This window comes from Pseudophryne corroboree, chromosome 1 (assembly GCF_028390025.1).
Source record: "Pseudophryne corroboree isolate aPseCor3 chromosome 1, aPseCor3.hap2, whole genome shotgun sequence".
Classification (NCBI taxonomy): Eukaryota; Metazoa; Chordata; class Amphibia; order Anura; family Myobatrachidae; genus Pseudophryne; species Pseudophryne corroboree.
In genome coordinates this window covers 579,192,010-579,204,762 of record NC_086444.1, presented here as the reverse complement: position 1 = coordinate 579,204,762, position 12,753 = coordinate 579,192,010, and the positions used below count along the sequence as shown (strand labels likewise).

Below are 12,753 nucleotides of genomic sequence, written 5' to 3'. Positions count from 1 at the left end.
GCCTGAGAGCACAAGAGAGTAAAAGAAGAGAGAGCGATCAACCGAATCAAAGTCAGCTGACAGGTACAGGTAAGGAGTATGAGAATGGAACTATTAACCTAAGATTTAGTAGTGAGGTGGTCATTAGTGACTTTGGAAAGAGCAGTTTCCCCTGAATGTAAGGAGCTGAAGCTACATTAAATCAGTACATGCAGAAAGTGTGAAGAAGGGAACATAGACAGCTGTTGGAAGACAGGCCATTCCAAAAGTTTAGAGAGGAAAGGGGAGAAGGGAGATGGAGTGGTAGTTAGACAGGAAGTTATGATGCATGGGGATGGGGGTGGCGGGTTAGAATGGGAACAACAAGAGCATGTTTATAGGGGGAGAATAGAGATAGAGACGTTGAAGAGGTAAGCAAGGTGGGAACAAGGATCAAGAGAGAAGAAGCAGAAGAGATGGGAGGGAATAAAGTTAAAGGGGCCGGTGAAAAAGTACAGTAGGTGGACAATAAAAGAGAATAAACTGCATCAGCAGTTGTGGTGGAGAGGGCTGGATAAGGCTTAATGTGGTATCGAAAGTTTGGTATTCAAATCACTTACAGTACTTGGAGTGTTGTTAAGTTGCAAATTTACTTTAATCAAATAGAAACCCTTGGTGTTCCCAAACCATTGCAGGATATCACTAAACATGGCTTTACTAAAATGGCATTAAAAGGAGAGGTAATAATCATGGGAGACTTTAGTCTGTGTTATGCCATTGAGAATTTGCCCCTTATTAGAATTAACTGTGTCCCTTTATTATATTTACTAATTAACTGTACCCTTTAGCATGATAAATAATTTATTGGCTCCCATTGTTATTTTTTAATATTATTTGCCCCCTATTATGTCTGTAGTGTGGTTTCCATAATAAACACCCAACTGCAGACTTCCCCTGAGGAGCTATCTTTTCCAAATTAGGTAATATCTAATAAGCCCGCATAACATGAAGATGAGCAGCAGTGTCTCTACTTAGGATGCGATCAAAATACCAACAGCAGACCCCCGACTGACAGAATCCCGACACATCCTGCAAGTAAGTAGGGGGATCATGGTTAGACAGGGCGTACACACTGAGCGATATGATGCCCATATCGCTCAGTGACTCAGTGACGTCACGCAGCGGCCGGACCGTGCAGGCAGCTCTTGGATGACAGTCCAAATTGAGCTGCCTGCACGGCTGACAGCGAGGGTCATTAAAGACCCACGGGGCAGTGCATAGCTGGTCGGAGGCGACATACACACTTGCCGAGAAAGTGAGCAACGTCGCTCAGGAAGGGTGAAAATGAGTGACGTCAGCAAGTGTGTATGCACCTTTAAGCTGCAGTTAGAGTAAGGCTGTGATAGGGCATGATTAGGGTTAGGCAGCAGGTGGTGGGTGGGGTTAGGGCTAGGCTGTGGGAAGTAGGGGTTAGGGATAGTAGTAGGGATAAAGGGGGTCATTCCGAGTTGATCGTAGCTGTGCTAAATTTAGCATAGCTACGATCAGGCACTCAGACATGCGGGGGGACACCCAGCACAGGGCTAGTCCGCCCCGCCTGTCAGTGCCGCCGCCCCCCCCCCCCCCCCCCAGAAGTGCAAAGGCATTGCGCTTTTGCATTTGAGGAGTAACTCCCGGCCAGCGCAGCTCCTGCGGCTGGCCAGGAGAACCTCTTCGCTGCCCCTGCGCTGTTCCGACCCGATCACTGCGATAAACTGCAGCGAGCGATTAGGTCGGAATGACCCCCAAAATGCTTACCAGATTGCGTCGGGATTCTGCCCATCGGGATTCTGCTGTCATTCTTCGGACTGTTGGGATTTCTTACCCAACCTCTCTACTTAGCATATGGACAGGCATGTCTATGTTCGGGGCTACAATTACTTGCTCAGATTCCCCTGTAAAGGTCCGAACTCAAAGCTAACAGAACAGGCTGTTACAGAAGGGGCAGGATTTATTTATTTATTAATTTATTTAATTTCTTGCCTTTTTTGTTTATCTTTGTTAATGCAGGGCAAAATTTAATGTTTTACATGCAGTTTTGCATGGCGATTTGCCTTACATGACGAGAAGTTTGGACAGAACCACATGCAATTTAAGCATACTTGCCTACCTGACCCTCTCCATGAGGGAGAAAATACTCTGCTCCTGGACTTTCCTAGTAATGTATGATTGCCATCACCTGTGGTGAAACACCTTTCTTATCAATTACCTAGCTCACCACAGGTGATAGCAATCATACAGTACATTACCATGAAACTCCAGGAACAGAGCATTTTCTCCCTCATGGAGAGGGTCATATGAATTTAAGGGGTTGGTAAATTTCCACCAAAAAGTCACTTTTTGTCTCTTTTGTCCTGTGCATGAATTTGACAGGATGGGAAACAAAAATTGAGAATGGCAGTTTGGCAGGCTGAAACAGGTGTGAAAACTTTATCCCATTTTGTCCGTCTACTTCATAGATTACTACCCATGAAAATTAGAGATGAGCGGGTTCGGTTTCTCTGAATCCGAACCCGCACGAACTTCATGTTTTTTTTCACGGGTCCGAGCGACTCGGATCTTCCCGCCTTGCTCGGTTAACCCGAGCGCGCCCGAACGTCATCATGACGCTGTCGGAGTCTCGCGAGACTCGGATTCTATATAAGGAGCCGCGCGTCGCCGCCATTTTCACACGTGCATTGAGATTGATAGGGAGAGGACGTGGCTGGCGTCCTCTCCATTTAGATTAGAAGAGAGAGAGAGAGAGATTGACCTGATTTACTGGAGCTTAGGAGTACTGTAGAACTGTAGAGAGTGCAGAGTTTACTAGTGACTGACCACAGTGACCACCAGACAGTGCAGTTTTATTTAATATATCCGTTCTCTGCCTGAAAAAAACGATACACAGTGACTCAGTCACATACCATATCTGTGTGCACTGCTCAGCCCAGTGTGCTGCATCATCTATGTATATATCTGACTGTGCTCAGCTCACACATCTTATAATTGTGGGGGAGACTGGGGAGCACTGCAGTGCCAGTTATAGGTTATAGCAGGAGCCAGGAGTACATATTATTATTAAAATTAAACAGTGCACACTTTTGCTGCAGGAGTGCCACTGCCAGTGAGACTGACCAGTGACCTGACCACACTGACCACCAGTATAGTTAGTAGTATAGTATACTATATTGTGATTGCCTGAAAAAGTTAAACACTCGTATCTCACTGTGCTCAGCTCACACATCTTATAATTGTGGGGGAGACTGGGGAGCACTGCAGTGCCAGTTATAGGTTATAGCAGGAGCCAGGAGTACATATTATTATTAAAATTAAACAGTGCACACTTTTGCTGCAGGAGTGCCACTGCCAGTGTGACTGACCAGTGACCTGACCACACTGACCACCAGTATAGTTAGTAGTATAGTATACTATATTGTGATTGCCTGAAAAAGTTAAACACTCGTCGTGTGACTTCACTTGTGTGGTGTTTTTTTTTTTTATTCTATAAAAAACTCATTCTGCTGACAGACAGTGTCCAGCAGGTCCGTCATTATATAATATATACCTGTCCGGCTGCAGTAGTGATATATATATATTTTTTATATCATTATTTATCATCCAGTCGCAGCAGACACAGTACGGTAGTTCGCGGCTGTAGCTACCTCTGTGTCGGCACTCGGCAGTCCGTCCATAATTGTATACCACCTACCCGTGGTTTTTTTTTCTTTCTTCTTTATACATACATACTACTACTACATCTCTTTATCAACCAGTCTATATTAGCAGCAGACACAGTACAGTACGGTAGTCCACGGCTGTAGCTACCTCTGTGTCGGCACTCGGCAGTCCGTCCATAATTGTATACCACCTACCCGTGGTTTTTTTTTTCTTTCTTCTTTATACATACATACTACTACTACATCTCTTTATCAACCAGTCTATATTAGCAGCAGACACAGTACAGGACGGTAGTCCACGGCTGTAGCTACCTCTGTGTCGGCACTGGGCAGTCCGTCCATAATTGTATACCACCTACCCGTGGTTTTTTTTTCTTTCTACTTTATACATACATACTACTACTACATCTCTTTATCAACCAGTCTATATTAGCAGCAGACACAGTACAGTACGGTAGTCCACGGCTGTAGCTACCTCTGTGTCGGCATTCGGCAGTCCATCCATAATTGTATACTAGTATCCATCCATCTCCATTGTTTACCTGAGGTGCCTTTTAGTTGTGCCTATTAAAATATGGAGAACAAAAATGTTGAGGTTCCAAAATTAGGGAAAGATCAAGATCCACTTCCACCTCGTGCTGAAGCTGCTGCCACTAGTCATGGCCGAGACGATGAAATGCCAGCAACGTCGTCTGCCAAGGCCGATGCCCAATGTCATAGTACAGAGCATGTCAAATCCAAAACACCAAATATCAGTAAAAAAAGGACTCCAAAACCTAAAATAAAATTGTCGGAGGAGAAGCGTAAACTTGCCAATATGCCATTTACCACACGGAGTGGCAAGGAACGGCTGAGGCCCTGGCCTATGTTCATGGCTAGTGGTTCAGCTTCACATGAGGATGGAGGCACTCAGCCTCTCGCTAGAAAAATGAAAAGACTCAAGCTGGCAAAAGCAGTAGCACCGCAAAGAACTGTGCGTTCTTCGAAATCCCAAATCCACAAGGAGAGTCCAATTGTGTCGGTTGCGATGCCTGACCTTCCCAACACTGGACGTGAAGAGCATGCGCCTTCCACCATTTGCACGCCCCCTGCAAGTGCTGGAAGGAGCACCCGCAGTCCAGTTCCTGATAGTCAGATTGAAGATGTCAGTGTTGAAGTACACCAGGATGAGGAGGATATGGGTGTTGCTGGCGCTGGGGAGGAAATTGACCAGGAGGATTCTGATGGTGAGGTGGTTTGTTTAAGTCAGGCACCCGGGGAGACACCTGTTGTCCGTGGGAGGAATAGGGCCGTTGACATGCCTGGTGAAAATACCAAAAAAATCAGCTCTTCGGTGTGGAAGTATTTCACCAGAAATGCGGACAACAGGTGTCAAGCCGTGTGTTCCCTTTGTCAAGCTGTAATAAGTAGGGGTAAGGACGTTAACCACCTCGGAACATCCTCCCTTATACGTCACCTGCAGCGCATTCATAATAAGTCAGTGACAAGTTCAAAAACTTGGGCCGACAGCGGAAGCAGTCCACTGACCAGTAAATCCCTTCCTCTTGTAACCAAGCTCACGCAAACCACCCCACCAACTCCCTCAGTGTCAATTTCCTCCTTCCCCAGGAATGCCAATAGTCCTGCAGGCCATGTCACTGGCAATTCTGACGAGTCCTCTCCTGCCTGGGATTCCTCCGATGCATCCTTGCGTGTAACGCCTACTGCTGCTGGCGCTGCTGTTGTTGCTGCTGGGAGTCGATGGTCATCCCAGAGGGGAAGTCGTAAGCCCACTTGTACTACTTCCAGTAAGCAATTGACTGTCCAACAGTCCTTTGCGAGGAAGATGAAATATCACAGCAGTCATCCTGTTGCAAAGCGGATAACTGAGTCCTTGACAACTATGTTGGTGTTAGACGTGCGTCCGGTATCCGCCGTTAGTTCACAGGGAACTAGACAATTTATTGAGGCAGTGTGCCCCCGTTACCAAATACCATCTAGGTTCCACTTCTGTAGGCAGGCGATACCGAGAATGTACACGGACGTCAGAAAAAGACTCACCAGTGTCCTAAAAAATGCAGTTGTACCCAATGTCCACTTAACCACGGACATGTGGACAAGTGGAGCAGGGCAGGGTCAGGACTATATGACTGTGACAGCCCACTGGGTAGATGTATGGACTCCCGCCGCAAGAACAGCAGCGGCGGCACCAGTAGCAGCATCTCGCAAACGCCAACTCTTTCCTAGGCAGGCTACGCTTTGTATCACCGCTTTCCAGAATACGCACACAGCTGAAAACCTCTTACGGCAACTGAGGAAGATCATCGCAGAATGGCTTACCCCAATTGGACTCTCCTGTGGATTTGTGGCATCGGACAACGCCAGCAATATTGTGTGTGCATTAAATATGGGCAAATTCCAGCACGTCCCATGTTTTGCACATACCTTGAATTTGGTGGTGCAGAATTTTTTAAAAAACGACAGGGGCGTGCAAGAGATGCTGTCGGTGGCCAGAAGAATTGCGGGACACTTTCGGCGTACAGGCACCACGTACAGAAGACTGGAGCACCACCAAAAACTACTGAACCTGCCCTGCCATCATCTGAAGCAAGAAGTGGTAACGAGGTGGAATTCAACCCTCTATATGCTTCAGAGGTTGGAGGAGCAGCAAAAGGCCATTCAAGCCTATACAATTGAGCACGATATAGGAGGTGGAATGCACCTGTCTCAAGCGCAGTGGAGAATGATTTCAACGTTGTGCAAGGTTCTGATGCCCTTTGAACTTGCCACACGTGAAGTCAGTTCAGACACTGCCAGCCTGAGTCAGGTCATTCCCCTCATCAGGCTTTTGCAGAAGAAGCTGGAGGCATTGAAGAAGGAGCTAAAAGGGAGCGATTCCGCTAGGCATGTGGGACTTGTGGATGCAGCCCTTAATTCGCTTAACAAGGATTCACGGGTGGTCAATCTGTTGAAATCAGAGCACTACATTTTGGCCACCGTGCTCGATCCTAGATTTAAAACCTACCTTGGATCTCTCTTTCCGGCAGACACAAGTCTGCTGGGGTGCAAAGACCTGCTGGTGACAAAATTGTCAAGTCAAGCGGAACGCGACCTGTCAACATCTCCTCCTTCACATTCTCCCGCAACTGGGGGTGCGAGGAAAAGGCTCAGAATTCCGAGCCCACCCGCTGGCGGTGATGCAGGGCAGTCTGGAGCGACTGCTGATGCTGACATCTGGTCCGGACTGAAGGACCTGACAACGATTACGGACATGTCGTCTACTGTCACTGCATATGATTCTCTCAACATTGAAAGAATGGTGGAGGATTATATGAGTGACCGCATCCAAGTAGGCACGTCACACAGTCCGTACTTATACTGGCAGGAAAAAGAGGCAATTTGGAGGCCCTTGCACAAACTGGCTTTATTCTACCTAAGTTGCCCTCCCACAAGTGTGTACTCCGAAAGAGTGTTTAGTGCCGCCGCTCACCTTGTCAGCAATCGGCGTACGAGGTTACATCCAGAAAATGTGGAGAAGATGATGTTCATTAAAATGAATTATAATCAATTCCTCCGCGGAGACATTGACCAGCAGCAATTGCCTCCACAAAGTACACAGGGAGCTGAGATGGTGGATTCCAGTGGGGACGAATTGATAATCTGTGAGGAGGGGGATGTTCATGGTGATATATCGGAGGATGATGATGAGGTGGACATCTTGCCTCTGTAGAGCCAGTTTGTGCAAGGAGAGATTAATTGCTTCTTTTTTGGTGGGGGTCCAAACCAACCCGTCATATCAGTCACAGTCGTGTGGCAGACCCTGTCACTGAAATGATGGGTTGGTTAAAGTGTGCATGTCCTGTTTATACAACATAAGGGTGGGTGGGAGGGCCCAAGGACAATTCCATCTTGCACCTCTTTTTTCTTTTATTTTTCTTTGCGTCATGTGCTGTTTGGGGAGGGTTTTTTGGAAGGGACATCCTGCGTGACACTGCAGTGCCACTCCTAGATGGGCCCGGTGTTTGTGTCGGCCACTAGGGTCGCTAATCTTACTCACACAGCTACCTCATTGCGCCTCTTTTTTTCTTTGCGTCATGTGCTGTTTGGGGAGGGTTTTTTGGAAGGGACATCCTGCGTGACACTGCAGTGCCACTCCTAGATGGGCCAGGTGTTTGTGTCGGGCACTTGGGTCGCTGAGCTTAGTCACACAGCTACCTCATTGCACCTCTTTTTTTCTTTGCGTCATGTGCTGTTTGGGGAGTGTTTTTTGGAAGGGCCATCCTGCGTGACACTGCAGTGCCACTCCTAGATGGGCCAGGTGTTTGTGTCGGCCACTAGGGTCGCTTAGCTTAGTCATCCAGCGACCTCGGTGCAAATTTTAGGACTAAAAATATTATTGTGAGGTGTGAGGTATTCAGAATAGACTGAAAATGAGTGGAAATTATGGTTTTTGAGGTTAATAATAATATGGGATCAAAATGACCCCCAAATTCTATGATTTAAGCTGTTTTTTAGGGTTTTTTGAAAAAAACACCCGAATCCAAAACACACCCGAATCCGACAAAAAAAATTCGGTGAGGTTTTGCCAAAACGCGGTCGAACCCAAAACACGGCCGCGGAACCGAACCCAAAACCAAAACACAAAACCCGAAAAATTTCAGGCGCTCATCTCTAATGAAAATATGTTCCCATAGATGTACATGAAATGTTACTGGAGGCTTTCACACCCAAGTTTTCCTCTAGAGATATGTTAGCAGTTGTTGCCGACAATGATTTTGCCCAGCAGATAAAACACACCCTGACAAATGTAGCTCTGCTGAAATCAATCGTACCTGACAATCACCTGCCACACAGAGTACATTCACAGACATTAAGCAGTGATTTAAAACTGCTTTTTATCTCTGCATGTCAAACTTCATATTTACCACAACACTCACACAGGATGGTGGCATTGTGCACAGTGGTTAGCAATGGTACCTCACAGCACTAGGGCAAGAGCTCAGTTTCAAGCAGGCTATCTGCATGCAGCTTGTATGTTTCCACATGTTTGCATGAATTCAGTCCAAGTGCTCTGGCTTACTAACACAGTACAAACACATACTGGTAGACTGCATTTATGTGTATTTGTGTGGGAGAGAATTTAGACTAAACGCCAGTGCGGACCAATATAAATGAATAAATATGATCTGTGTAGAGCTGTAATCTGATTTTATATATGTCAGCAACAATATTTATAGTATTGATTTTGAGTTGGAGGGAAAATGCTTATACTGTAAATCACTCATGTAAATACAAACAGCATTTGTCTACTGTAGAAACCAAAGCTGAAAAGCTTCTGAGTGATTGCACCATTATGGTTATGTCTCCCCATGTGCCCTGTTCTCTTTAGGTAGCACTGGTTCTTTCCAGGTAACATTCTCTTATGTGTTTTAGTCAATGCTGGAGCTTCCGCCAGTGATAATGCTGCTGATACTGGCCCACCGTCAGGGAGCCCACTGCTGAGCTGTGTCTGTGCAGGTACCTGCCACAGGAACTCCCCATGTGATCCTGTCATTAGACATGAGTGCTGAAGAGCTGCATATATCCAGTTCAACAACCTATATACTGTATATGTGGCCATATGTGTAAGAGCAAATTTAATCTGACATTACCTGATATTCCTGGGGTATTACAAGGGGTTGGGGCTGGGAGACCGACACTTGGGATCCCAGCGGTCAGGGAGGGGGGATAGGCGACTGCAACAAAGTCCCTTGCGGGCTGGGAATAGTCCCTGTGGGTCGGCATTCTATCTGTAGTTTTGTTGTTCGGGATACCGGTGTCGGTATGGTCCCATGACCGCATCCCATTACAAGTAATGTTTATTTTACTAACAACAGACATTTGAATTGTGTAAGGTATCCACATGTAATGCAGAATGTCATGATAGACATACATGATGGAAGTTTAGCGTAGTTGTAATTATGATCTAGATCAGTGGCTAATGCAATAAATCTTCATACACTATATGTCACGTTTACTGTCTAAATCTCTGAAAAAGGGACTTATTCATCAAAAACTTGATAGTCCAATGCAAATTAACAGTGTAACATGCCTCAATTTGTGGTTGTCAGACCCAAATCTATTGAGCAATTCATCATTTTTTTAGTGCCAGGACAGCTGTTTCAAAAAGCAGCTGTCCCGCAAACACTACCACTTCCATTCCTAATTACACTGGCAAAGTTCTCACTGCTGGTTCCCATCCTGTCAGTGCTAGCACGCATGCGGCCATGTGTACTGCTTGGACTAGGGAAGGCAGAAGGATCCTAATGGATCTCCTTTGAAATCTGAACCTTCTTCCTACAGGCAAGACTGGGTATTTGAAGATGCTACTAGTTCCTGCAGTCAAAATTGGGAAAGTTCAAGTTTTTGGCTCTTGATGAATAGTCTAATTACTACTTCCCCATACTAGTCTATAGGGACGACTTGGGGTGGTGTGATACATTGATTGCGTGCTCTATGCAGGAGATATCTGTAGAATAGTTTTGACTGGAGTCATTTAAACAATACATTACTTTAAATTAAAGATACTTAATTTAAACAATTAATCCTATTAATTTAGCTTAACATGCAACTATAGATCTTGATAATTATTATCCTTTATATGGTGCCACAAGTGGTCTGCAGCGCCTTACAATGTACATAAACAGGAACAGTATAAAAAAAAGTGACTTACAGTACAAACTCTGCAGAACAAGGGACAAGGTTTATAAACATCGCTGCTTTACCAGTCATAAGACCCAAGTCAGCAGTGGGACTGCCGGTATCCGGTCTTTAGGTCGACACTCATTTAGTCAACATGGTATTAAGGTGGACATGGTCACTAGGTCGACATGGCAAATGTCGACACGTGAAAAGGTCGACGTGGGTTTTTCACATTTTTTTTCTTCATTTTGTGAACTTTTTCATACTTTACAATCCACATGGACTACGATTGGGAATAGTAACCTGTGCCAAGTGCAGCAAGGAACTGTGCCTGAACGCAAGGGGACACGGTGCACTAATTGGAGTTCCCAGTGACTTTACGAAGAAAATGACACAAAAATAAATTTAAAAAACCCATGTCGATCTTAGGACCATGTCGACCTATTTCACGTGTCGACCTAGTCACTGTCGACCAATGGTGGTCAACCTAATGACTGTCGACCCAACGATCCACACCCGGACGGCCGAACCCAAAGGTGTGGAGAAGAAAAGTGGTATACCTACATCTATTGTATTTCTAAGTACAGATATACCCACAGTCACAGTCATGGTGATTGCCTGTATCCACCAATGATTAATTGCATGCCTGCTAATTGAAAAATATAAAACCAGCATCCGTACACTGCACAGCTGAAGGTATGTATGGATATTCTTGCCTGTGACTGACAAAAGTGAAGAAAACTAGTTTATCATAGATAATAATAATAATAATTTTATTTATATAGCGCTCTTTCTCCAACAGGACTCAAGGCGTAAGATGTAAAACTATTTCTACTAGCATCCAAACACCAGAAATCAAATAACTGCAAAGCCCTTTACCTTAATACTCTCTGCATAACCTCTGGGTGCATACATCAGTAATACACAATGTGTAAATTAATATAAATAAAGAAATAAATAAAAAACACTACTCATAGGTTAACATAACTATAGGTACGTCTTACCTCTGCTTGCTGAAAGGCTCCCTTGGTGTAGGTGCCCCCTCCCTTATAGGTGATGGCTGGGATTTCTCTGTTCAGCAGGGAGCACTTGTGCTGGTGGGACTGGCTGGAGGAGATATAATCCACTCTGCTCTGCACGTTGTTTTTGGAGGAGAAGGTGACAATGGCCACTCTGGTTGCAGAAGGCACCACTGGGAAATCAGACAGAAGCTTTTTCACAAACCTCAGCTCATTGACAAAGTTGGCGTGGCCTACACTGGAGGACTCATCCACCAAGAAGACTAGGTCCAAGTTCTGGCTCTTCTCCCTCAGCCTCCTTATGTTCTTTTTGAAGTACTGACCCAGCTTTTCCACTTTCTTTTCTGTGCTGTCTGCCTGCTGTGCACCGCTGTCCTCTGCTACCTGGAAGACGTGTGAGGGCGAGCTCCTGTAAGCTGGGACCTGCTGCTGCTGCTGGAAAGTTGTCCAACCATGGACCAGAGAGAGGCAGTAGCAGATACAAGCCCAACGCAACATGATCACCTGAGCAGAAGTCAGTGGGATGCTTACCAGCAAGTAATAATAATAATAATCCGATGTGCTTTGCTATTGTTCCCTCGCTCCCTCCTCCGATCCTTACAGAGAAGTCTTCTAGTTGTAGTGTGCGTGATCCTCCAAACTACTGTTCTCCCAGTGCGCTGCTGTGGCTGTGCGGGGTGATGGGGCGCATAGTACTGCTGGAGGAGGCTGCTGCTGGCTGCATGCTCTGCTGCTCATGTGCTGCCAGCAATCACTACTAGCCCTCTGCCCTCCTCTCCATTCCTATAAGTCTGCAGGAGAATGTCCAGTCCGTCCTGTGCTCGTTTCTGACTCCCTTTCTTTCTATTGTTCCAGATCCACTTTACGCTCACTCCTTCCCCTCTCTCTTTGGCTGTGTTCCCTACTCTGCCTGCATCTGCCTGCTGCCTTTCCTCCAAATCTTCCTTCCTTCTCCCCCTCCTCTGTCCATGGCTGATTTGCTGAGCTCTCTTGTCACCGGAGCCTCTGTCTGTCAGGCTGTCAACATTCCCAAAAGCGCACATCAGCAGCCCCCTGATTGATCCCACATGTCCTGTATAGAGACTCAGATGCCTGCACTGGACCTGGCCGCAGATACCACGAGTGCCACTCTAATTGAAAACACTCATAGGGAGGTAATACTGTAATAGTCAACTTTAACAGTTTCACCTACAGTTTTTCTTTCACTCTTTCTTTGAAACTACTGTATAAGTGTTTGAGGCAGCATGGGTAACACAGTCATCTCCAGCAATCTAGCAGCAATGTATATGTAGGAGTGATTATGTGTTGTACAGCTTCTATCTCTATATTGTATGTTGGTGTTTTATAATATGTTACTTGCAAGCATAGTACCTAAATCACATATAAAAGTATTGCATACATGTGGACGTTTGCTGAAAGGT

General features: G+C 45.7%; 1 protein-coding gene across 1 annotated transcript in view; it reads right to left on the bottom strand.

Annotated features, from left to right (window-relative positions):
- Positions 1–12,297, bottom strand: part of SVEP1 (sushi, von Willebrand factor type A, EGF and pentraxin domain containing 1) — a 598,519-nt gene extending 586,222 nt beyond the window's left edge. Inside the window, exon 1 of the mRNA XM_063914219.1 lies at positions 11,318–12,297. Coding sequence (XP_063770289.1) covers positions 11,318–11,830 — 513 coding nt within the window. The 5' untranslated portion in view covers positions 11,831–12,297. The remainder of the gene's footprint in view (positions 1–11,317) is intronic.
- Positions 12,298–12,753: the final 456 nt, after the last annotated feature.